At 36.4% G+C, this 26,242-nt stretch overlaps 1 protein-coding gene across 4 annotated transcripts in view; it reads right to left on the bottom strand.

Moving 5' to 3' along the window:
- The window catches only part of SMARCA1 (SNF2 related chromatin remodeling ATPase 1), a 68,567-nt gene that overhangs the window by 28,750 nt on the left and 13,575 nt on the right, over positions 1–26,242 (bottom strand). For all 4 annotated transcript variants that reach the window (XM_068962170.1, XM_068962171.1, XM_068962172.1 and 1 more), the window contains 11 exons: positions 22,825–22,980; positions 21,431–21,562; positions 19,920–19,988; positions 16,253–16,362; positions 14,690–14,916; positions 13,435–13,556; positions 10,871–10,906; positions 9,799–9,951; positions 7,736–7,868; positions 6,819–6,967; positions 5,255–5,374 (listed from right to left, as the gene is read on the bottom strand). In XM_068962170.1, coding sequence (XP_068818271.1) covers positions 5,255–5,374; positions 6,819–6,967; positions 7,736–7,868; positions 9,799–9,951; positions 10,871–10,906; positions 13,435–13,556; positions 14,690–14,916; positions 16,253–16,362; positions 19,920–19,988; positions 21,431–21,562; positions 22,825–22,980 — 1,407 coding nt within the window. The remainder of the gene's footprint in view (positions 1–5,254; positions 5,375–6,818; positions 6,968–7,735; positions 7,869–9,798; positions 9,952–10,870; positions 10,907–13,434; positions 13,557–14,689; positions 14,917–16,252; positions 16,363–19,919; positions 19,989–21,430; positions 21,563–22,824; positions 22,981–26,242) is intronic.

Genomic DNA, 26,242 nt, shown 5'->3' with positions numbered 1-26,242 from the left:
ATTTGTACGATCTGGTTAATATTTTATGTCAAAATAAATAGTGACTTAATACTGGAGGAAGACTAACATTGGTTCTGGTAACTCTGTTAAGTGTATGAATTAGAAAACAGTTGAAAAGCATAAAATACTGAATATCAACATGACAGCCATATATCCCTTCAAATCAAGAGAAATTTTAAAATAAGACCTCTTGGTAAGGTAGTTGTGGGACAAGCCAGTGGAATCAGAAAGACTTGAATTTGAAACAGGTTCTGCCACTTTATCAACTGTATAACTTTGAAGAAATTATTTTTTCCATCTGTAAAATGGGAATAATAATAATACCTACCTGAGGATTACATGTGACCATATATCTGAAAGCATTAGGTAGACTGTCAAGAGCTAAATGTAAGCTATTAAACATCCAAAGTGGGGTGATTTAGTAGCATTTGTTAGACAATGATTTGGTAGCATTACAAAACTTAATCCTGATATCAGCTAGAAAAAGTTATTTAAAAGTTAATATACAAATGTGACAAAATGAAGTTCTGGAGTCTGAGGTATGGTTTTCTAGCTCAGATATTTTTCTTGATTTCACAGTAACTAGCCTAGTGCCTTTACATAAAACTGGCCACTAATCTACAATTAATGGTCCCACTCTATTTGACCACATCTACAGGCTGAGTTTTAAGAGTGGATAATACATTTTAAGTATTTTTTAAGCTAATATATTTATTAGCTTAAAAATAATTTTTTTAGTTTAGCTTAAAATTGGCTTAAAAATAATAATTTTAAAATAAAAGATAATACATTTTAAGGTACATTTTAAGAGTGGATAATAAACTAAGATGACTAGAATGGTTAGAAATCTACATATTCTCAGTGTCTAAAGAAGTAAAGGCTAAAGTCAAATAAAATGGCAGTATCCACATATGGAAACGTCTGTGAGACAGAAAAAAACACTTCTTTGTTAGACTAAATGTCTCTTTTAACTCTGTAAGTTCGTAAGAGATGGATAGTATAATGTGAGTTTATGTAAAATGAGAAATACTCACAACAGTGAAATGAGCTGTGTTTTGTTTTTCCCCTCAGATGGGCTAATGTGAGATGACAGTAATGGAAAAGACATTTTTCAATAACCAATATTTTATTTGTCTCAATTGGGGTTAAAATAAATCAATAATAATGCCTTTCTTAAAGTAATGTATCTGGCCATTTAACCTTTACTTGTGTGAAAGTTTAGGTATTCAAATTTGAAACAAGTATTAAAGGGCAATTCCTGTACTTTCAAAAACAAAACAAATATGCTAAATTAGTTTTAGATAAGAGTACATTAATACAAACTTATTTAGGTCAATTTATTCAGAATCAATGTCAGCCACTGTGACTTAATTCATCAAGTATGGTTATGAACTAATGCAACTAGTTCAACAAATCTTATATGAAAATCTCCCTTACTGTGCAATTTCCATGATATGTATGAACATTTTTGCAGGTTTTCAATTCTTTTCAAAGGGTAGTATGAACCTATTTTAAGAACCTATCTAAAAAATGACGAAACACATTATAATCTCAACTCAGAATATTCAGAAAAATTCTGATTTAATCATTCAATTATAAAAGTATGTCATCATAATTGTTATTAAAATTTTTTGTATCTGCACATCATTATTTTCTCAGAAGCACAGGAAAATATGTTATATTAGAAAGGACAAATATTTTATTAAGCCTAATTTTCCCCTAAGAATGTAGATAAGATGCACCAGTGATGGTTAGACTCTTCACTGTTTAATATTTTCTACTTCAAAAAACACTCTTAAAACCAATAAGCCCACAGGAATAACTGCAAAATTAATTTTTAAAAAGTCACATAATGAGATCTAAAAAGCATATTAGGAAGGCAGTTTCTACACTGTGCATGCAGGCTATCACCTCCATCTCATCAGAGCAAACCATAAATGGTCTCAATTAAGATTAGAGATGGAATAACTAGATAGATTTTGGTCAAGATACTAAAAACTAACCAGGAATAATGGTAGCAACAAAGCGCTATTACTGTATTAGTTGCAATGCAAATTAAAATGACTCACCTCTCATTTTTCAATAAAATCAATATCCAAGAATAAGTTTTTTTATTATAAAAAATTCATTCTGTCAGTTTAAAAATATAGCAGCTTTATAGAGCAATTTCAGTAACAAAATAAAAATGACAGAATTGTATTATAACTAAAAAAATAAATACTCTTAAGTCCATGCTGATATAAATAAATGAGTATATAAATAAATGAGGAGAAGGGACAACTTTTCCTTACAGAAAAATCCCAATTAATAAATATAGATGGAATAAAGGAAATACAAAATTACCGTTAGGTGAACACCACAATAACTATTGTAAGCAAACTCCACCAAGAGATGCCAAAATCAGTGTGGAAAAGTTTGAGGAGTAGCTCCCGCCACCAAGATATCTATCAATTACGAAGAGAAATTCGGTAACGCTACAGTGGAAAAATCCAGCAGGCGCCACCTCAACAAAGTGACTAAGATTAAAGTTCCCAGTAACACAACATAGTGACATCATGTTCCCTGGTATGAAGTACTGAGAAACGTAACATCCCTTCCAAGGCATTCTTGCCAAAAATGCATAATCTCAATCAAATCATGAAAAAAAAACACAAAAACCCAAACTGAAAGACAAACTACAAGACAGCAGAAAAATACTGTTCAAAAGTGTCAATCTCATGAAAAACAAAGAAAGACTGAGAACTATCACAGATTAGAAGAGACCAAGGAGACACAGCAATGAAATGCAATGTGAAGACAATGAGAAAACAAGCCACAGACTGAGAGAAACCAATGTTTCATGTAAACTCTCAGAAGAAACAAATCTTGTCTTATTTAAAAAAAAAAGACAGCTGATAAAAGACTGTTATCCAAAATATACAAAGAACTCTTAAAACTCAATAATAAGAAAACAATTGATCGGATTTTTAAATGGGCAAAAGATTTGAATAGACACCTCCCTAATGAAATATACAGATGGCAAATAAGCAAGTGAAAATATGCTCCACATCATCCATCAGTGAAATACAAATTAAAACAAAGACATACTACTACACTGCATGCTTGCTCAGTCATGTCCCAGCTATCGAACCCACATCTCCTGCACTGGCAGGCAGATTCTTTACCACTGTGCCACCGGGGAAGCCCCATTCACTGCCCATGAGAATGTAAACAGTATGGCCATTTTGGAAGACAGGTTGTCAGTTTCTTACAAAATTAAACATTCTTACCATACAATCAGGGCTTCCCTGGTGGCTCACTTGGTAAAGAAACTACCTGCAATGCAGGAGACCTGGGTTCTATCCCTGGGTCAAGAAGATCCCCTGGAAAAGGAAATGGCAACCCGCTCCAGTATTCTTGCCTGGGAAATCCCATGGGCAGAAAAGCCTGGTGGGCTACAGTCCATGGGGTCGCAAGAGTCAGATTTGACTTAGCAACTAGACCACCACCACAATACAATCCAATAATCGTGCTCCTTGGGATTTACCCAAAAGAGTTGAAAATCTATATCACCACAAAAACCTGCACATGAATGTTTATGGCAGCTTTTATTCATAATACCAAAACTTGGAAGCAATCAAGATGTCCTTCAGTAGATAAATGCATAAACTGTAGTACATCAGAAATGGATCTTAGCACTACAAAGAAATGAGCCATCAAGTCATGAAAACATACCAAGCAACTTTAAATGCATATTACTAAGTCAAAGAAGCCAAGCAGGAAAGGCTACATACTGTATGATTCCAACAATGTAATATTCTGAAAAGGGAAAAACTATGGCAATAGTACAAAGATCAATTGTTGTCAGGGGCTGAGAGGAGGGTGGGATTACTAGGCAGCACACGGAGGAGTTTTAGGGCAATGAAACTATCCTGGATGATATTATAATGGTGGATATCAATCATTTATAAATTTATCGAAACCCACAGACTGTACAATTCCAAAAGTGAACCCTAATGTAAATGATGGCCTTTGTATGATAATGATATGTCAATGTAGGTTCAACAGATATGAGATGTTGATAGTGTGGGAAGCTGTTGGGGGGTGGCGCAGATAGAATATGGGAACTCTTTGTATTTACTACTGCTTTTTGCTATGAACCTAAAACTGCTCTTAAAAATAAAACTGGTTTTAGAAACTGAAAAGTGGGATCTTGGATTGTAAACCCTGGAACAGGGAAAGGATACTAGGGTACTGGGGGAAAAGGTTAACTTTCTACACTTGATCACTGTAATATGATTAGGTAAATTGTTAACATTACAATGAAAGCTGAGTAAAGGATATATGTGAACTCCATACTATTTTTTTGCAATAAAGTCTAAAGCTATTTCAAAATTAAAAGTTTCAAAAATTACAGCCATAATTTCAGTTTAAACAGAGAAAATAAACAAAATTTCCATTTTTTTCAAGGGAACTTTGTGGCCCATGAAGTATATTACAAGGCATTATTTTATGAGACCACCTGTAACAAAGTCCTTCCAGCATTTAACATATATGTCAACAGTAATATTATTACTAATGTAATTATTACTAAATACTGCACATTTTGTTCTAATTGCTCTAAAATGTAATTATGACAACTTCCATTTGATTGGTGAAAACACTGATTATCTAAAGTCACTTGATTATGGTTACCAAGGGGAAAGGGGAGGAGGGATAAATCAGGAGTTTAGGATTCACATATACACACTTCTATATATAAAATAGATAACCAACAAGGGCCTACTGTACAGCACAGGGAACTATACTCAATATTTTGTAATGACCTATAAGGGAAAGGAATCTGGAAAAAAATATATGTGTACATATAACTGAATTGCTTTGCTGTATACCTAAAACTAACACAACACTAAATCAACTATACTTCAACTAAAAAAGATTTTAAAGTCACATAATTAGTAACAGAGTTATGATTTTAGCTTCAGAATCCAGCAACTCAACCACAATCCTATACTACTTCTCAAAAACCAAAGTAGTGGTACAGTAATAGCAGCAACAACAAAAATGATAATGATGATAGTGGTAATAATAATAACAATAAACAACCAGCAAAATATATTAAAGGTATCCCGTGGATAAGATGATTTTGACCTACATCACTTTCACTCTATAGTAGAGTACTGTAACAGGTAAATGCCCATGTTTTGTTAAATATTTAATTGCTATAGGAAGAAATGCTAATCTGAGAATCTAACGGTTGACAGTAAAAAGTTACCTTCTGTTTTTCTCTATAATCTTCTCCTTCAAACTTGTACAAACTTTGTTCAATGTCCATTCTAAAATTTCTCAGAGAAGACTCTCCCATTTTCTGCAAGCGTTCATTCATCTCTGCGGTCTAAAGTTGAATGCAATGAAATTAGAAAATTATCACTGAATTACTTATAAAAATCTGTGAATTCTCTGTCTTTTAAAGGCAATTATTGATATGAAATATACAATCTGTTCATTTATAAGGTAATAATGCAATGCTAACATCAAACTTGAATATAAATTTAATTTAGCCCAAGTATTTTAAATATTTCAATGGTTCTTCTTAAGTGCTCTCACTAAGGCTTTCTCTAAAATCTTTCATCATTAAAAATGTAGCCCTATTATAATTTCTGCTGCATGATTTTAATGGGACACATGGTAATGCTAAAACAAAGGCAAACTTGGACTAAACAACACATCTGCACACTAATATGAAACACAGTAATACAAGATTGCTCAAAACCCAACATATAACCTCAGATACCTGAAAAGGTGCTCAATATCACTAACTGTCGGGGAAATGCAAGTCAAAGCCACAGTGAGATATCATCTCACACCTGTTAGAATGGCTATTATCAAAAAGACAAGAAATAGCAAGTGTTGGTGAGGATGTGAAAAAAGAGGAACCCTTGTGCACTACTGGTAAGGTACAGCCACCATGGAAAACAGTATGAAGGTTGCTCTAAAAATTAAAAATAGAGCTACCATATGATCCAGCAATTCTAAATTCCACTTCAGGGTATTTATTTGAAGGAAATGAACTCATTAATTCGAAAAGATACCTTCACCCCCAAGTTTGTTGCAGCACTATTTACAATAGCCAAGACAGGAATACAACCTAAGCGTCCATCAATGGATGAATGGATAAAGAAAATGTGGTGTATATGGATACAATGGAATATTATTCAGCCATTAAAGAGAAGGAAATCCTGCCATTTGAGACAGGTTGGATGGACCTTGAGGCTATTATGCTAAATGAAATAAGTCAGGAAAAGAATGGAGAAGGATATGGCGACCCACTCCAGTATTCTTGCCTAGAGAATTCCGTGGACAGAGGATCCTGGTGGGCTGCTGTCCATAGGGTTGCTGTTTCAGTCGTGTCCGACTCTGCGACCCTATGGACAGCAGCCCACCAGGATCCTCTGACCACGGAATTCTCTAGGCAACAATACTGGAGTGGGTTGCCATTTCCTTCTCCAAGATAATTTCTAATCCCATGCAAAAAGAAAGGTCGTAAAATGCAGTCCTGATACAAGTGATTAAACAAAAAATTTACTTGGCTTTTAAGTACAGTAAATACCAATATTATAAGTATGAGGTATAAGGTCACTTGATTTTAAACTCTGGCCCTTAGTCTTTCTCACCAAAAATTAAACTGAAAAAATAAAAAATACTAAATTATCCCTAGATATAAATCTACAAATTCTTACAGAGAACATGTATTATTTGAAACAATGCAATACAATAATTATGCTGAAGTGTGTTGATTTTAAAGCAATTGATCAGGAAAAAAAGCCATTTTAACCTACCTTCTTTTCCCCTCTTTCCAGAAGAGTTGTAATGTCTTCATCTGTCAGCTCACTTTCTTTAGAAGCAAAAACATGGGTGGCTCCATGACGTATCATTTGCAACATTTCCTCTTTTGCCATCTTGTTAGACTGTTGGTCAATGAGTCTTCCTAATAATAAAAATAAAAATTGTATATATTCAATTATATTTCAGAGAAAGCATAGCATAATAGTTCTAATCAGACACTACTACATTTAACCATGAGTCTGCCTGCAATGCAGGAGACCTGGGTTCAATTCCTGGGTCAGAAAGATCTCCTGGAGAAGGAAATGGCAACCCACTCTAGCATTCTTGCCTGGAGAATCCCAAGGACAGAGGAAGCCGGCAGGCTACAGTCTATGGGGTCACAAGAGTCGGACACAACTGAGTGACTAAGCACACATTTAACCATAAGTAAAGCTTTACAGCAGAAAATTAGTGAACTTTGAAGTAGTTTTTTAAATGAATAACCCTGCAAGTTTTTCTTCTACCATACCTTCCATTTCAATATGAATTTCCTTTTATAAAATTCACTTAAAACACAGGAGGACAAAAACATTTTTTCATCTTCAAACTTCGTTTCTCAGATCAAATTTCTCTGAATGAAAAGGCACCCTCTAATACATATTTAAAATTTTTAAGCCAAACTTTTATCTGCTACATAATATCAAGTACTTCAAAAGACATGCCACTGACATTCAACTATAAGCTAGTGAGGTTAAACTACCTACCCCATATACTGAACACTAGGTTTCAAAATGGGGATTTTTTTTTTAATTTGACTTTCTTCTCTAAGATTGCAGATTTTGGTCAACTATCATTAAAACTAATCCCCTTTGAAGAAAACTGCATGTGTTTTTCCAAAGAAACATCTAAGTAAGTTTATACATATAAATACCTTGTTGTATGACAATTGAATCCAGTCTCAGTTTTATCTCAGCTCTTTCAACAATCCTTTCTTCAACAGTGTTGTCGGTGATGAGACGAAACACACGTACTGGCTTCTTCTGACCAATACGATGTGCCCGATCCTAGTAGAAAAAATCCTAATATAAGACACTGGGTATTCTGGATAAAATGTATGGTGTAGCTAGCTTATGCTATAAAATTCTGAAAATAAAATTAGTTCCTGATCTCTCTAGACTGGCCACTTTTGAAAGAAGGATAATAAATATTAAGACTATCTAGAGAACCCTGGGAACAAAGAAATCCACAAATATTCTACTGTATTATTAATGGAAATTTCCAGAAGGACAAAAGACAAAAGCCCTTGATAAGGTCTAAAAAGAGCTGAAAGCTTCTGGACTGAGTTACTGAGTAACTTTAAGCCATTAAATAAAAATATCTTCCACCCTAGCAAGGAGTTTTTTAAGTGAGGGGCAAAGTAGTTAACAAGGGTTGCCATGGTGGCAAAAGTCAGCTTTCTCTCATCAGCAAGCAGTTCTTTCTGCTTACTGAGGCAATTCAGCGATCTGCAGTAAAGGGTCATAAACATTAATGGGAGATTAATACCCTTACTGTATGGTCTAGAATTTAGTCCTGTGGTTTACAGTTGGTAAAGTTGACAGGTGGCAAGTTCAGATAACAGATAAACAGCTAGGGGGAGTATTTTTAAAAACCCCAGAAGCTCTCAGCAAATATGTGAAGGGAGAAGGGTAGCTGAGCAAAAGGAAAAAAAAAAAAAAAAGCAAAGAAACAAGTTTCAAACATCCCTGTACTAAATATAAAAACACCAGCACCAGTAACAGTTTCAACACAGCACGCTGAAAGAGAATGCAATACCCCTACACACATTTACATTTCAAACTCAAATCAGTAAATTGTGAAAGATCAGCTATACTCTAACACTTTTAAGGAAATGAAGTGTTGTCAACAGGTTTTCCAGTTCACTAACACTAATTTAGCGGGACTTACTCCTACCGAGTCAGATCAAACACGCTAAAGTAGTAGTAATTGGTGCTAGTGGTAAAGAACCTGCCTGCCAATGCAGTAGACATAAGAGACGCAGATTAGATCCCTAGGTTGGGAAGATCCCCTAGAGGAGAGCATAGCAAGCCATTCCATTATTCTTGCCTGGAGTATCCCATGGACAGAGGAGCCTGGTGGGCTACAGTCCAGGGTCACAGAATCAGAGTCCAACTGAAGCAACTTAGCACCAGCAGCAGCATGCCAAAGCATGTGGATTTTAAAATGTCCTAATGTAAGTATTTTCAATTCTCTATTACAAAAGAAAAGGGAGGACTTCTAAGCTCTGCCTCATTGGCATATGATTTTGTTTCCAAAGACAGTCAATTGTCCCCAAAATTCTGGGGATTTTGAATGCATAGCTATTTTGTATCTTTTTACTTCTGAAATTAAATTCACCTTAAAATTTGAGTCACAGTGACTGAAGTTGTAGCTCTAGTTCAATAAATGATACCACGATTAAAAGTAAGAGAAGCTCTTTGAATTTTTTAGGGTGGAATAGTTTCTGATAGTGTCTCTAGGTAGCAAATGTTTTCCTGGAATATATTCCTTTGTTACATTTTCACCTTCTTGCTCCAGTTGTTTTATTACAGAAGTTAAAATCCTATCTCTCCCAATTTTAGTGCTAAGGATTTTAATATATTTAGTTGTTGAGCAGAATAATACTTAAGAGACTAATTTTTAATCCCTTATCATTCAAACATGAAAGTACCCTCTTCAATATTTAGGAATGGGGAAAAATTACATTTGTGTTTCATGATAAAAGCCAAAATCAACACAGAAATGCTACAGTTGGATTTGGCATCTATCTGTTTTCATTTCGTTTTTGCAATTAGCATAGCAACTTGTTTTTTTCCAAAAAAAATCTATTTTAACATCTATCAAACCTCCCAAAGATTGCTATTACCCTTTCATCATAAATTACCTTCATGCTGTATAAATAGCAATAGTTTTCTTAACTAAGATAAATTTCTGTTATCATTAAAGATAACTAACCATAGCTTGCAGATCCACCTGTGGATTCCAGTCTGAGTCATACAGTATAACCACATCAGCACTTGCCAAGTTAATTCCGAGACCTCCAGCCCTGGTACTCAGCATGAAGATGAATTTGCTACTATTAGGAATATTAAAGGCCTCTATTGCTTCCTTTTTTTTAATTGATAGGAGATGGAAGAAAAAGGGAGAAAAATAAAATTATATTACCAGAGTTCTTAAGAAATAAACATTTTAACATGCATGCTCAAACCCCCACTTTGTAATATTCTTCCACCTTCAAAAATATTTAAGCATCTATCCATAAACTGCACTGTGTATACAGTAAAAAAGTATATTAAATAACGTAACTAATCTTTAGACACTTATACCAGTAAAGACAAACAATCACAAAGACAAATTTAACTAAGCAAGTGATAAATTGTTTTAAAATAAAAATAGTGAAAATGTTTTAATTGAGAGCTAAAATTTATTTAGGGGGTAAAATGTCAGATATCTCAACTTCATTCCCATTAATTTATGAAGGATTAATAAAGAAGATATAGTTTAGAAGACCAACCAAGAGAGAAAAAAAAAAAGTTTTAGAGATGGGAATGAGAGCAACAGATGAAGGGGAGGTAGGTAGATTTACTACCATACGGTGAAAAGGAGCAAACAGGGAAGTAATGAGGAAAATCAGGAAGGTAATCCATGGATATTTAGTAAAGAGTCTTAAAAATTAATAGGACATTAATATCCTTACTATATAAAGATCTCAATTAATTAGAAAAAAAAACACTAAGACCCCAATAGAAAAATGAGGAAAAAAAAAAAAAAGGACAGTACACAGAAGAACAAATACAAATGGCTAATAAACACAAGAATAATGTTCAGTCTCACTAGTCATCAAGTAAATGCAAATAAAAAAACATAATACCATTTTTTGAAGATTAAAAGAATGATAATACTCAATGTTGACGAGGGGGCGATGAGACGGGCACTCTCATACATTGCTGCTGGGAGTGTAAATTGGTACAACCTTTCTGGAAAGCAATTTGGCAACATGCATCAAGAGTCTTAAATGTGTTCATACCCTTTGACCCAGTAATTCCACTTCTAGGAATTTATCCTAAGGAAATAATCAGAGATGGGCACAAAGATTTATGTAGAAGGACTTTTACTTAAGCATTATTTATAATAGTGAAAAATTGGAAACAACCTAAATGATCAACAACAGGGGGATAAATTATTTACTGTATGTCCACAGGATGAAACAGTACACTGAAATTATTTTTACGCTGATTTTTTTTTTACTAATATGGGGAAATACAACACAATGGTGAGTAAAATGTATCAGGATACTGAACTTTATATGTAGCATATACAGTATAAAATTAATTACTTATATATTATATATGCATAGAAAGATCAGCCAGAACTACTTTTATTTTCCAAATTTCCTTGGCAATCATATATCACTTTTATAATCATGAAATACAGGAAGTTCTATTTTTAAGGAATGGAATGGCATGGTCAAAAGCTGCAGGCAGAGAAGGCGACTCTGCTGCAGTCCATACAGCATGTAGAGGGGCAGTACAGAAAGCAGCATGGTGTAGTGAGAGGCAATTTGGTGTAGAGGAAATAGCAAAAACCTGGGTGTGAGTCATAACTCTACCATTTATTACACATGTGGTTCTCAGCAAGCATTTAACCTCTCTGGGACACAGTTTCAAGTGGAGCAAATTACTTCACTGGGCTGCTAGGAGAATTCAACTGGAACTATAAAGTTGCCTAGCTTGTAGCTGTTGCTTGATAAATGTTAGCTCCTTTCCCTATAAAAGTGAGGTTAAAGTTAAGATAAGTCAAGGTTACAGAAGCTAGCTGAATTTAGCTATACCTATGGCAAATCTGAGTGCTATTGAGAAAGAACTGCTTATGAACAGCTCGTGAACAATTTGAGTAAGGAATCCAAGGTGGATTTCCACTTCTTATTGGGAAAATAGATGAAATGCTTATCTGAACGATGACATGATGGGGAGACAGGATGTTTCCAAAATAAAATGAACAGCTCTCACTGTGCTGCATCTAAAGTCAAAACATGTGATTCCAACTCTCTGAAGTTATTTAGCATTTTAAGAGACCAGATAATTGGGGCATAATTAGGTAAAGTCCATATTATTCATGAGCAGAGAGATTAGTCAGAAATGCAAATTGGCTATTTGAGATCAGAAAGCACCTACTCTTCTGCTTTAATATCATCTTCATTCCAGGAAGAAGGGCCATCTTGAATGCTACTATATGGCCTATGCTTCATGTGGATAGGAATAAATCAGCAAAAGCCCAATAAAGTTTTGAGTTACCATTTCCAAGAGAGTCAGACTATAGAGCAGGGAACAGTGTAAGCTTTGAAATATCCTTATTTATAAATATTACCACAACTGTTTCCCCATAGTGGGTAGCAGGGAAATGCTTAATGTGAAAAGGGCCTATGCTTCTGCTATAGGAGGCACACAAAGGACAGAGTGCCCACTGCAGCGATGGAAGGACAAGGACATAGGCTGAGAGTCTCTGTGGCCTGAGAAGGGGTCCAAGAGCTGAGAAGTGAAAAGGCCTGTGTGCACTTTCATGACCTGTGATCTATACTACACTGCACGGTACAAAAACTATGTTCATACCTATTCTATCCAGTGATCCTCACAACACTGTCAGGAAAACAAAAGCCTAGGCATTAATAGTACCCTTATAATATATACAGTTAAAGATACTGAGGCTCAGAGGATTAAATAGCTTGCACACATAATGGTGGAGTTGATGTTAAATTCAAGTCTTCAGAAACCAAGTTCAATGCATTTTCCACTATACCATGAAATCACGGTCTCTGCCCACAGCATGAGTATAGACTTAAAACAGAGGCCAAAGACAGAGCCCTGAAGGATCACAGAAAAAAGAAGATAAATTAGCAAAGCCCTCCCTCAGAAAAAGTGCTTTAAAGGGTTTTATATACATTAGACCCCTGATATTCATGAGAAATAATCTTAAAATCTTTAAGAATTTCCAAGTTAAAAGATACTGGGTGCTAGACAGGCTTCCTCATTAGCTAAGTGACTCATTCCTGCACACCAACCTTTTAGTCTTCCAAGATCCAACTGAATGATAAGCACCTGTACCTATGTCATTCAATTTCAGTTTTACAAAGTGTCTATTGAGATCATTTCCTTTACAAATTATTGTCTCATGAGTCCTTACAGTTGCTCATAAACTGAAAAAGTCTCAACTGTTCAACTCCATGAATGGCGAGGGTCTAATGTAGGAGGCAAATCAGACAAAGAAAATGACGTAGAATCAAGGGTCAAAGAGGAAGCTGAGAAACAGCAAGTCAAAAGGCCAGGGATAGCAGTGGTTAGAGGAGGTAAGGATGTGATGGTGCAGTGTCCTTTTGATAAGCGAGGATGTCTTTGAAAACCTTGGAAAGAGTGATTTGTAAAGAGCCAGTGTAATGAAAGTCCAGCTGAAGATCTCAAGGACCAAAAGATGGTAGTGAGCAATTCAATGCAACTAGCTAAAGAAAAGGCCAAAATTCAAAACTACCTAATGATGAAAAACATGGCGTAACTGAACTCTGATTTTTCAAGTCTTGTTTTATTTTCTCTTCCTCACCTCTCGTTCTTCATGGGGGGTTTGTCCATCCAGTCGACAATACTCGTAACCACGCCACATACAATAATCCTCCAAAATGTCCAGCAAGCGTGTCATCTGGCTAAAAATGAGAACCCTTGAACCTAAAACATTTCACCAAAAAAAAGGCAAGTTATTCAACTTATGTAAAACTAACTTGAAAGTTACAAAAATAAAAGCAAGCATCATATGCGATATAAATATTTAACACATGAACACTCATACCACTAACGAATACTAAGCCCCCTACACACATCTCTTCAATGGATACTGTACAGAAGTATATATTTGTTGAGTTATACATTTTTAAGATCTTCAAAATCCCCCATACATATTGAGATGATTTAAAGTCTGCCTTTACTTTGTCCTGAGGATGTTTCTGGTCTCTCAGGCTCAGGAGGTACACCCCACATTGCTTTCAAGCTTCTCTTCCTAACATACGAGTCTGATTGTATCATTCTCCACGGCCAAATCTTGTGCAATCACCCACACCAGCTTCAAAATAGCCCGAAACCCATAAAGTATAGTTTAAATGGCCTTTTGTAATAGCCCCAATTCATCTTCCTAGACTCATCCACTGCCACTCTATCCAGATACCATATGCTCCACAGTCCCTTCTTTCACACCTCTGCTTCATTGCAGAGATGAAAAACCCTTGCCCTCCTTTTTTTCCACTGTTTACTCCTACACATTCTGCAGTGCTCACCCCAAATGTCATCTTTGTGAAGACTCCCTCAACCCCTAATATCTTGGCATATCAGAGCACTTATCAAAATGACTTGCAATTATGCCTCCTCACTGCACTGTGAGCATCTACAAGGCAAGGACTGTTGTCTTATGCATCTTTGTATACCCAGCCCATAGGGGCTTCCCAGGTGGCACAGTGGTAAAGAATTCACCTGCCAATGCAGGAGCCGCAGGAGACAGGGATTCTATTCCTGGGTTGGGAAGATCCCCTGAAGGAGGAAATGGCAACCCATTCCAGTCTTCCTGCCTGGGAAATCCCATGGACAGAGAAGCCTGATGGGCTACAGTCCACAGGGGCGCAAAAGAGTCAGTCACAACTTATCAACTAAACAACAACATATACAGCCCACAGGACAACTCCTAACCAAAGAGTAAGTACTCAACAATGTGTGCTGAATAAGTGAATGAATGAATGATGAATGACTAAGCAAAATGTTATTCATATACAATATTAAGTTATTTCACATTACTTTGAAGATCTGTAACTTACCCTGTTCTTTGAGTTTGGCCAATAGTTTATCAAGGACTACCATTTTACCACTGTTGCTAACAATGTGCTCATCAGTGGTGTAGGGGGGACCAGGTTCAGCACCATCAAACAGGTAAGGATGATTACAACACTTTCGAAGCTGCATCAGAATGTTTAAGAGTCGCATCTTGTCCATTTTGCCAGCAGAGTTTAAAACATCAATATCTTTCATCAGGATTTTTGTATACCTAAAAAATTAAACTATAATTAATCATCAACTATTATACAGGCTTAACACCATCAAGAAATGTCCCTTTGGAAAGAAAAATGTCCTTTTGATAATCTGCTTAGATTCTTATTTAAAGAAACACAAAAAGATCTGATTGGAGACTAAATCTGATGAGAAAAAAACAAAAAACTAGCGAGGATTTGAGTATTTTAACTTGTGTGCTGCCTATAAACCGATTTCCTCCTGCTTTATCCATTGCTAAAAATTGCCATCAGTTGATAACAATTCAGACAACTGTGTACAATAATTATTTAATAACTACAATATTTGCTCAAAGTTGGCATCCAGCTTTTACTTGTTTGAGCTAAAAGCAGTTGCAATTTCTTATACCTGTCTTCATAGGTCATTTTTTCTGACACTATAAACATTTTTACTGCCTTTTTCCAGACCTTCCCCCAGGAAAAAAAACACATGTATGTATGCACCTGGGGAGTAGTAATATTTAATTCTAACAATACCCAACTTGTACTGAGTGCAAGTGCCAGGCATATGAATCATCTTGTTAAATCTTCACAACTCTGAGATATGTACTAGGGTCACCACCACTTTACTGATGGAAATTCAGGCAGCTAAAAGAAGTGAAACAATTTTTTCAGAGCCACAGAAAGGGACAAAGCAAGGGTTTGATCTTACTTCTGAGTCTAGAGAAATATGCTCTTTATCACTACCCTATACTGGCTTCAATAATAAAGAACTGTCTATATAGTATAAGTTACCTAATTTCATTTATATAAGCAACATTTTGCTTCTCTTATAGCATTATTACATTATTAACATGTTCAATTTATATCAAATTTATGATTCTGTGTGACTCCTCTTGTCAATTTCCTGTTTTGCTTGTATTTATCAAACCAATCCAGCTTCTATTTTTATAATATCTACAATCACTGATATTTTCACTCATTATTATGGTTATTACTATTTTCATTGATGGAAAAAGCAAGAATAACTAACAACTGTGCCAGTGATATTATCCCCTTTAACTCTGACATCCTTCTTTTAAGTATTATTATCGCCATTTTACAGAAGGGAAATTGAGGTTACATAATTTGTCCAAGCTAAACAGTCATTAAGAGGCAAAGCATGGACTCAAACACAGGTCTACAGACTCCCCATACTCTATCCTAAAGGTTAAATAAAATACTCATCAACTTTATATTAAAATATTTGAACTACTTAACTTGGCACTTAAACCTAAAATGTACTTTCTGAACTAAAGTCACAACTGAAACACTACAAAGCTAATTTTTAATAAATCTTTATACATAAATTCTAGCAGAAATAAAATAACTCACCATTCCCGCTGCATTTTACTCAGTCCCAAGTAAATCTTGATTTCCTTTTTAGGAGGCAGACTCTTCTCCACATCAGTTTTTATTCGACGTAACAAAAATGGTTTTAAAACCTAAAAAGTGAGAGTTTTTATGTTTATAAAACATTCAATATTATAAACCATTTATTTCATTGATAACACTCTGAGGTGAAATTTACTTCTCACTGTATAATCTGAAAAACACTACCAACACCAGTTGCTACTTTTCTTGGTAAAAAAGAACCAAGTAATGGCCCATTAGCAAATCAGAATAGGGGGCCTAAATTAGACATCCATGATTTGATGGCACAAAAGACAATAAAAATTAAGACAACAAGATTACTGACTATTGAAAAAGTACCAAAAAAAAAACCTTTTTAAAATAATCTGCTGTCATATAATATTTGTAAACCTGAGAGGAAATCTGAAATCAGAGTATGAGTCAGAGTGTCTCTAAAAATGAAATAAAAATTCAAGCCATTTAAAAATGGCTTTAAATATATGAATGAGAAGAAAATGGTTCAATGAAAAAGAAGATCAGAACAAAAAGAAAAAAACATGAAATTATCCATGTATACCTACAAGGCCGATTCTACTACAAGAAAAAAACATCTGTAGGGCACCTGAATGTGCCAGACAATGTACCATGAACTTTAGATACAGTATTAAATCCTTACAATAAGTCTTTGATGGAAAGACATTTATTTCAATTTTAGTAACATCACCAAAGTCACTCTGCTAGTAAACGGTAGAAACAGTAATCAAACCCACATCAGGCTGATTTACATTTAGCTCAGTCCCTGATTAGCAGTTGTAAACTGGGCAAGTTCTTTAACTTTTCCAAGCCTGTTTCCTCATTCGTTTATCCAAAACATATAGATTTATGGTCTATACCTATGCTAAGCATTTCAAATGGGGAAAAAGATACCTATTTCCAAGGCTGCTGTGACAATCTGTGGTAGCACATAAGTAGAGTTTAACCACAACGGACATCAGTAAACTGTAGCTATTATTACTAGAGATCCATGGGAGGTAAGGAAAAGGGAAGTGTCAAAGAAGACTTCTGGTTTCCTGTTTGGGCCTCTTAAATTTGTCTAAGTTGCATTTTTAAGAGTTTAAACTGTCTGTGAGACATTCAGGCAGAACACGCACATGGCAGTGGGATATGTAAGTCTTGAGCTTAGGAGAGAGATAAGGAGAGAGAAATTTGGGAGTTATAAGTATAGAGGTATAGCTGAAACTATGGGAGTGATCCTCCAGGAGAGCACATTTGAAAAAGGAAATCAAAGACAAAGCCCTGCAACACTAAACTTTCAGGAACAAAGAAAGAAAAGCCCATGATGGAGACAGAAAAGAGCCGCCAGAGATAAGACAAAATGTATCCCATCCCCAGACACTAAGGAGGAAAGCACTTCAAGCAGGCATGGTTAGAGGTACTAAGTATTACAGAGAAGTCAGGGCACTGACCAAAAGGTATAACGAAAAATCACAAATACTTGTGAGGTTAAGTTTCAGTTGTATTTTAATGGTCAGTGGATTCAGAAATGAATAGGACCCATCAGAGACAGAGTAGCCATTCCTCAGAGCTGACCAGGTTCCTGCTATGAGAGGCCCAGCTGTGCTGCAACTTGTATGACAGGATTCTTCCAAGATTTGTCTTCTACGCCTCTGCATTCTTACAATAAGTTCCCTATTACATAAGCTCACTGGTTTCTGACTTGTTCTGTTTAACTCTAAATAAATATTTACATAACACATGATAACTGGTGGGGCTTCAAGTCAATAAATAAATTTAATGAGCAGTTACTCTGGACCAGGCACACGGGGCACAATGTGGTGGAAAACAGACAGGATCCCTGCCACATTAAGTGTACATTTTTCTGGGGGAGGGGGAGAGAAGGAGAGATGAGCAATACATGTTGTTTTTTTTTTTTTAATTTATAAACAAAGACTGAGATTCTCAGTAAAAACAGCAGACCAAAAAAAAAAAAAAAGGCAAAACACATCTATACCATCTCACAAAACTCCACTGAGTCAATCAAAATTTAGTTGTACATTTTTAAAAAGAGTGAATACTGACTTCTCTGATAGTCCAGTTGTTAAGACTCGACATTTCCAATTTAGGGGGTGCAGTTTCGATGCCCGGTCAGCCGGGGAACTAAGATTCCCACATGCCACAGGCGTCACAGCCAATAAAAAAGAAGAGTGAATAGACGATTTGGTGGTGGATGAAGAGGGGAGAAACTAAACTTTCAAATAGCTTAGCCATCAAGGGAATAAACCAGAATCATAGCTCGAGAGGAACAGAGTGTTGAGGGAGTACTGTTCTGTGGATGTAGGGAGGAGAGTCTACGTGTGGGTTAGGGTTTAATGAGGGAGATACTTGAGCATGTTTACATGTTGAGGGAGAAGAGCCAACATGGAGAGAGAGGTAGAAAATTCAGCCAATAAAAAGGAAAAATTAAGGAGAAAAGTCCCTAAGGAAACAGGAAAAGATGAGATCCAGGGTTCATGTTGGAAGAATTAGCCACTGCTCATGAATCTGAGCAAATTCTGGGAGATGGTGGAGGGCAGAAGAGTCTGGCATGCAGCAGTCCATGGGGTTGTAAAGAGTTAGACACAACTTGTGACTGAACCACCACCACCAAGAGAAAGAAAACCTCTTCCACTCAAACAGAAGGTAATACAGATGCAGATATTCTTGGAAGATGGATATCCTTCAAGAGTTCCTGCCTAATGACTTTTATTTCCTCTTTGAGAAAGGAATGACGTTACTTGCTGAGAAAGGAGGACAGGGAACACATGCGTTAGAGGTCTCGGGAAGACTGGGGAAAGTCTGAAATAGCTCTTACAGGAAGTGAGAGAGAATGCTAAAGAAAGCTACGAAGAAGGATCACCAACATCGTCAAATCCCAGAAGGGGAAGGTATTAAGGGAAAGGTATTAAAGGAAATCAAATCATGTCAGCAAACATGAAAATGTAGTGGTTCCAACCTGTACAGTGGGTGTCATCTTCTTTATCAGTCAGTATTGAGCAGCCTGAGTACAGAGCAGGTCAACTGCTAGTGGTAGAAGCTGAATTCAAACCCAGACGATAGAGACACAGTTACATAATTGGTTTAGGGCTTTTAGGGCAGAAATGGCAGATCAAGAGAGCAAGAGAGTTTGAGATATTGGCCCCCAAAAAAGTGGTTCAAGTGATAGAGAACCTGCTCCTTGCTGGATACAGAAAATGTAACAACAGAAATAGGCTGAGGGATGGGGGTAAAGCAGAGGTCCAGGCACTGGATGTCCTTGCGAAATAACAGGACAAGTACAAAAGGAGTAACATGAGTGAAAGGATACAAGAAGGGAAAACTGGTATTCAAAGAATGCGATCTCAAGGATCCATGGAGTAGGGGAGAGTGAACAGCCTCTACGGGAGAGGTCAACACTGTCTATGGGACAGTGCCAAAGCAAAAGAGCTGTTCCACAGAGAGGCTGAGGATACAGTGGGAGCACGCCTCCCAAAGAGGCTGTCAGAAAGGTTGAGAGAGAAAAACACTGAGACTGAGCTCAGAGGCACATCCACATGTTCCAACAGATTCAGTATGTTTTCCAGCTCGGTTACACACAGGTAATTACTAAATTTTCCTGTCTGCTATTACTTACTGCGTGAAGTCTTTCCACAAGTTTTTGATCACCAAGACAATTTTTAGTGTCAAACCAAGAATCAAAGTCCTGTGGAGGGGTGAAAATTCTGCAGTAAGTGCATAGTTTTTTTTTTTAATAAATGTAACATTCTATAAATTCTTATATAACTCATATAGCAATAATTCATTTTAAAAGCACTGTCAAAAATATGTTAACTGTTATGGCCAATATTATTTACTTCTGAAAATAAATACTGGAGCAGTTAACAAAATTTGAACACCATTATACAGGTACTCCATCAGCAGTTTTTCTTTTTTTTTTTTTTAAAAAAGGCTTTTATTAGGCTTCCCCATACCATAGTGGAGAAGGCAATGGCGGCCCACTCCAGTACTCTTGCCTGGAAAATCCCATGGATGGAGAAGCCTGGTGGGCTGCAGTCCATGGGGTCCCTAGGAGTCAGACACGACTGAGCGACTTCACTTTCACTTTTCACTTTCATGCATTGGAGAAGGAAATGGCAACCCACTCCAGTGTTCTTGCCTGGAGAATCCCAGGGACAGGGGAGCCTGGTGGGCTGCCATCTATGGGGTCGCACAGAGTTGGACACGACTGAAGCGACTTAGCAGTAGCAGCAGCAGCATACCACAGCAGAATTATAACCAGTTAAGAGGAGTAGGAATAAGAATATAAAATGGAAGACATGCTAATGAAAATGTTAATCAAACAATAAAAATGAACAAAAGCAAGGTAAGGTATACAAATAAGTAGCTGAACTTGATACTTTTATTATCAATTAATATTAGTAACAAGGAAAATCAAGCTCCAAAGTCCTTAAATCATTCAATTCTGTTGGCTGCACTGGCATAACCTTGTGTCAATGATAAAAACAGTATAAATCATATTTATAAAATATGTTACTTTTCAAATCACATATTATAAGCTCTTTAGTACTCACCAAATGTTAATACCTGCAATAATTCAAGATTATTTCAATGACTCTACTTGCTAAACTAGTATGCAGAAACCCTTCCAATTTAATTAAAAGAAAATGTAGAAAGCATTATTCTGAACTCAGCCTACCTCATGTCATAAGTTGTGGTAGCAATGTGATACAGGCAAACTTTAACAGGATAATCTCAAAGCAAAAAAACATTTCTAAATATCCCCATTTGAAAAAATTTCTATTCAAGAGCTAAACCACAAAGAATCACAAATAAAAAAAAGAACTATCAATTTCCATCTATGGCAACCCACTCCATTATTCTTGCCTAGAGAATCCCATGGACCGAGGAGCCTGGTGGGCTATGGTCCAAAAGGTCACAAAGAGTCGGACACAACTGAAGCGACTTAGCACGCAGGCATACATTTTGTGTTTCGGACACAACTGAAGCGACTTAGCACGCAGGCATACATTTTGTGTTTCGGACACAACTGAAGCGACTTAGCACGCAGGCATACATTTTGTGTTTTGAAAACAGATGTCTGTGAACATAAGAAAAGTATACTTCAAATGCACGACTTAAACTTACTTCTGCAGAATTAAAGACATCAGGCAATAAAAAGTTGAGTAGTGCCCAGAGTTCATGCAGGTTATTCTGCAAAGGTGTTCCAGTCAGGAGCAAGCGGTTAGTTGACTTGAAGTCACGAACAATCTCTGAGAGCTAGAAAAATAAGTTATGTTAACATTGTTTTATTTATTAGAATGTTCAACATTCAGTTCTTCATCCGACGCAAAACATCTTTTGAATAAAAGTTGAAATAACTATTAATCCTAGTTCACGTGACATTGCCACAGTGAAGCACAGCTAAACAAAATATTATAGGGATTTCTACACTTACAAGAATGCAGATCACAGTCACATCTGAGACCCTTCCCCCACTTTAAAAATTTTATTTTCTTCTATTTTCGGTCCACAGAAACAGTCAGAACTCTATGGAATCCAGGCTGGTCACTTTACAGCATAGAATCACCTTCGCCATGCCAATCATGTTCATCCACCACATCTCACCAACTTCTAACTTGGCCTGGTCACAATTTTTAAGCACCACACCTGAGCCCGTCTTCCCCGAATATCTTATGTTAACTTTCTAAATATAAAACCACAAAAATTAAAGCACAAAAAGTAGAAATCACAGTCGCTCAGTCGTGAAGTTGCTCAGTCGTGTCCGAATCTTTGTGACCCCATGGACTGTAGCCCATCAGGCTCCTCCATCCATGGAATTTTCTAGGCAAGAGTACTGGAGTGGGTTGCCACTTCCTTCTCCAAGAAATCACAGTAATCTTATCAATAAAAGGCTCATTTTATATTGCTCTTAAATTAACAATTATTCTCTAACATGTATCCTCTTATCGAGTATTAACTACAAAAAGCACCACCTGGTGATTTTGCTTCAGTTCTGTCTCTGGTTCTCCCAAAGCAGACCAATGACCCAAAGAGAGGTTCATCATCATAACTGATGCTTTTTCTACTGCTGATGGAGTGTAATGGCAAGAAATATTGGTATTTTTCGGTGTTAACACCACACTCTAATTCACACAAGTCAAGTGATTCTAGAAAATGAGTTTTTTTTCTAATCCATATGAATATGCATAAGGTAGCTCCTCAATAAAAAATAAACCAAAGCAAATGACATTTGTACACCAAATATTGCAAAAATATTAAAACACTGCAGCATAACAGAGTTATTTAGACTGCAACAGGTATAGTAAATGAATTTTCTTTACCTTAAAAACTGGGTTCAATTTTCATTTATCTTGTAATCGATTATTTAAACTCCAAAATCATTTTTAAAACTGATTTTCATTCACATTCTGTGAATAAAATCACTATCTATCACTTTTTAAATTCTGAATACAGAGAAGTAAACCAATAGATGTGGTAGTTAAAAGAAACTTTAATACAGATATTCAGAACTAGCTTACCTTAGATTTTTCATTCTTTATTCTGTGAGCCTCATCAATGACAAGGTATCGCCAGTGAAACTTTTTGAATACAGATTTTTCTTTAATTACCATCTCATAAGAAGTAACACAAACATCCCACTCTCCTGGCATCATTTCATCACGAATAAAAGCAGCCTGATGCAAAACAAAGTTCCTTATATTAGAATATGCTGACAAGATGTCACAGAATTAAAGCATCAAGAGACTATTCTAGAATCATTTGGTCTCATTCATTTTAGAGATAGGAATGCTAAAGCCCAAAGGTACTTTATGATCAATTATCTGGATGACATGCTAATACTTCCATTAACGAAAGAGAAGCAAAGGTTTCCATTAAACAAGTACAGTATATTCAGTGAACTGGAGAAGTTTATATCACCAAAAGATGACAATTATTCTTCATACCACAAGGGAACAAAAGGACATGGGCAAAAGGAACTACTTTCTGAATACCATACTCTTACCAAGATCCAAGCACTAACCAACATGATATCATTTTGATAAATGCTGCTGCTTCTGCTGCTGCTGCTGCTAAGTCACTTCAGCCGTGTCCAACTCTGTGCGACCCCATAGACGGCAGCCCACCAGGCTCCGCTGTCCCTGGGATTCTCCAGGCAAGAACACTGGAGTGGGTTGCCATTTCCTTCTCCAATGCATGAAAGTGAAAAGTGAAAGTGAAGTCGCTCAGTCATTTCAGAATCTTCCGACCTCGTGGACTGCAGCCTACCAGGCTCCTCCGTCCATGGGATTTTCCAGGCAACAGTACTGGAGTGGGGTGCCATCGCCTTCTCCATTTGATAAATGAAAAAAGCTCAATATACATGAGTGATTCCAACCTTCTGAGATCTCTCCTATGTTTCTTTCACTTTCTAGCAGGGATGAGTCATAAACTCTGTTAAAGGGTCATGAAAGCCCATTAGTGTTTTTGTGAAAATCCTGATGTTATGAGGCTACAAATGTGATTTTATAAAGGAAGCTTGCTCTATCTACTACAAGAATCTATTTTTTTTAAAAAAAGTGAGACTGCTTAAAACTATTTTTAAATCTTCATGTGGTCAATGTGCAATGTGACTGAAAGCACTTCTAATGTGTATTAACTGAATCTAGATCATCTCTATTATGGGTTAAAACAAAACCAAAAAGGCTAACAAGGAGCAGCAAAATCTACACTGAGAAGGGGCTGATTAGTACTGTAAATCTGAAATGACAGTGCTCAAACATAACTGACTGTTCATCTCAAAGTCGTTATTTCATAAATTCAGTCGTGCACCAAACACACCAGGGACACTCTTAACAAATATTCAACGAGTGCCCACTATGTATAAAAGGACTGCCTGGACTGAGGGAGAGGACAGGAAAAAAGTCTTCTGTAGATCTCAGCCTCACCCTGGGAAGTGGTCATAGTCAAAAAGTTAATTAAGACATTAGGGAGTTAGAGGCAAAATAAAAAGAACCAGAGCACCAGACCCCATCTGGTCCTGCAAATACTTTATCCTTATTAGAGTCTGTGAAATACTCAGTTTAATGGTTCCTCCTACAGTTTCACAGAACATACACATATTTTAATTTAAATTAGCTCTGCTTTGTAACTTGTGTAACTATTTGATAGTTTCAGAGTTAAATATCGACAGAACATTCAATATCACATAATCCAAAAGTTCTCATAGGTGACAAAAATTAAGGCCCTTTGAGATTCATTCAACATCACAGTCAGTAGCAAAACTAGAACTAAAACCAGATCTGTTTCCATGTCCATGACCTTTGATGCCTCTAGAGTAGAACAGGAAGGCATCAAAAACTATGTTTGGAGGACTTTCCTGGTGGTCCAGTGGCTAAGACTCTAAGCTCCCACCACAGAAGGTCCAGGTTCAATCCCTGGTCAAGGAACTAGATTCCATATGCCTGCTACTAAAGATCCCACATGCCTGCGCCTAAGAGCCTGCTTGCCACAGCTAAGACCCAGTGCAACCAAATAAATAAAACGTTTTTAAAGAAAAGAATCACATTTAGGAATCATACCACTTCAGAACTACATTAGCTTCAAATAGGATCATGGTTTTCTCAAATAATTTCCTACCTCAATTAAATACTTACTGTAGGCTACATCAAATATTTTGTTACCAAATTGACCTCATAAAATGTTTATAGGAGGCCAGAAAAGTAAAAAGATCCAATATATCTACCCCATGCAGTACAAACGTTCAAATCTGTCTATAAGCAATGTTCCAGATTTTCTCTATACATAACGACATCAAACTTTAAGTGTTGCATATGGCACATTAATTATTTATGTAATTAACAATTACTGGTTCTCAAACTCTTTGACCATGGCCCACAGTAAAATTGTGTTTTAGGTTGTAATTCAGTATACATATGTGTTTGAGGACATGTTTTTAGAAAGAAACAATACATATTACATATTCTCACTCCTATTTTCTATTCTATCCTATCTCAGTGTTTCAAAAAATTGTTGTCACCACTCACAAAGCTGAATCCCAACACATTAACGAGTGGTAACTTGCAAAACACCAACTTTGAAGGTTAGTTTTCATGATTAAGAAGTTTTTGAAGTCTCTAGAAGAATTTCAACCTCCCATGGGTTAGAGGTAGGGCGTGCTAAGTCTCTTTGGTCATTTCCAACTCTATGCAACGCTATGGGCTGTAGCCTGCTAGGCTCCTCTGTCTGTGGGATTCTCCAAGCAAGAATACTGGAGTAGACTCTCATGCCCTACTCCAGGGGGTCTTCCCAACCCAGGGATCAAATTTCTGTCTCTTAATCTCTTGCATCATGCTGCATTCTTTACCACTAGCGCCACCTGGGAAGTCCAGGAGTGATAAAGAGATAGGGCACACTCTCCGACATAAATCACAGCAGGATCCTCTATGACCCAGCTCCCAGAGTATTGGAAATAAAAGCAAAAATAAACAAATGGGACCTAATTAAAATTAAAAGCTTTTGCACAACACAGGAAACTATAAGCAAGGTGAAAAGACAGCCTTCAGAATCGGAGAAAATAATAGCAAATGAAGCAACTGACAAAGAATTAATGTCAAAAATATACAAGCAACTCCTACAGCTCAATTCCAGAAAAACAAATGACCCAATCAAAACATGGGCCAAAGAACTAAACAGACATTTCTCCGAAGAAGACATACAGATGGCTAACAAACACATGAAAAGATGCTCAACATCACTCATTATCAGAGAAATGCAAATCAAAACCACAATGAGGTACCATTACACGCCAGTCAGAATGGCTGCGATCCAAAAGTCTACAAGCAATAAATGCTGGAGAGGGTGTGGAGAAAAGGGACCCCTCTTACACTGTTGGTGGGAATGCAAACTAGTAGAGCCACTATGGGGAACGGTGTGGAGATTCCTTAAAAAACTAGAAAT

The sequence above is a fragment of the Capricornis sumatraensis genome, chromosome X (assembly GCF_032405125.1).
Source record: "Capricornis sumatraensis isolate serow.1 chromosome X, serow.2, whole genome shotgun sequence".
In the NCBI taxonomy this organism is placed as follows: domain Eukaryota; kingdom Metazoa; phylum Chordata; class Mammalia; order Artiodactyla; family Bovidae; genus Capricornis; species Capricornis sumatraensis.
The sequence above is the reverse complement of the archived record's forward strand: the minus strand, read 5'-3'. Positions and strand labels throughout refer to the sequence as shown.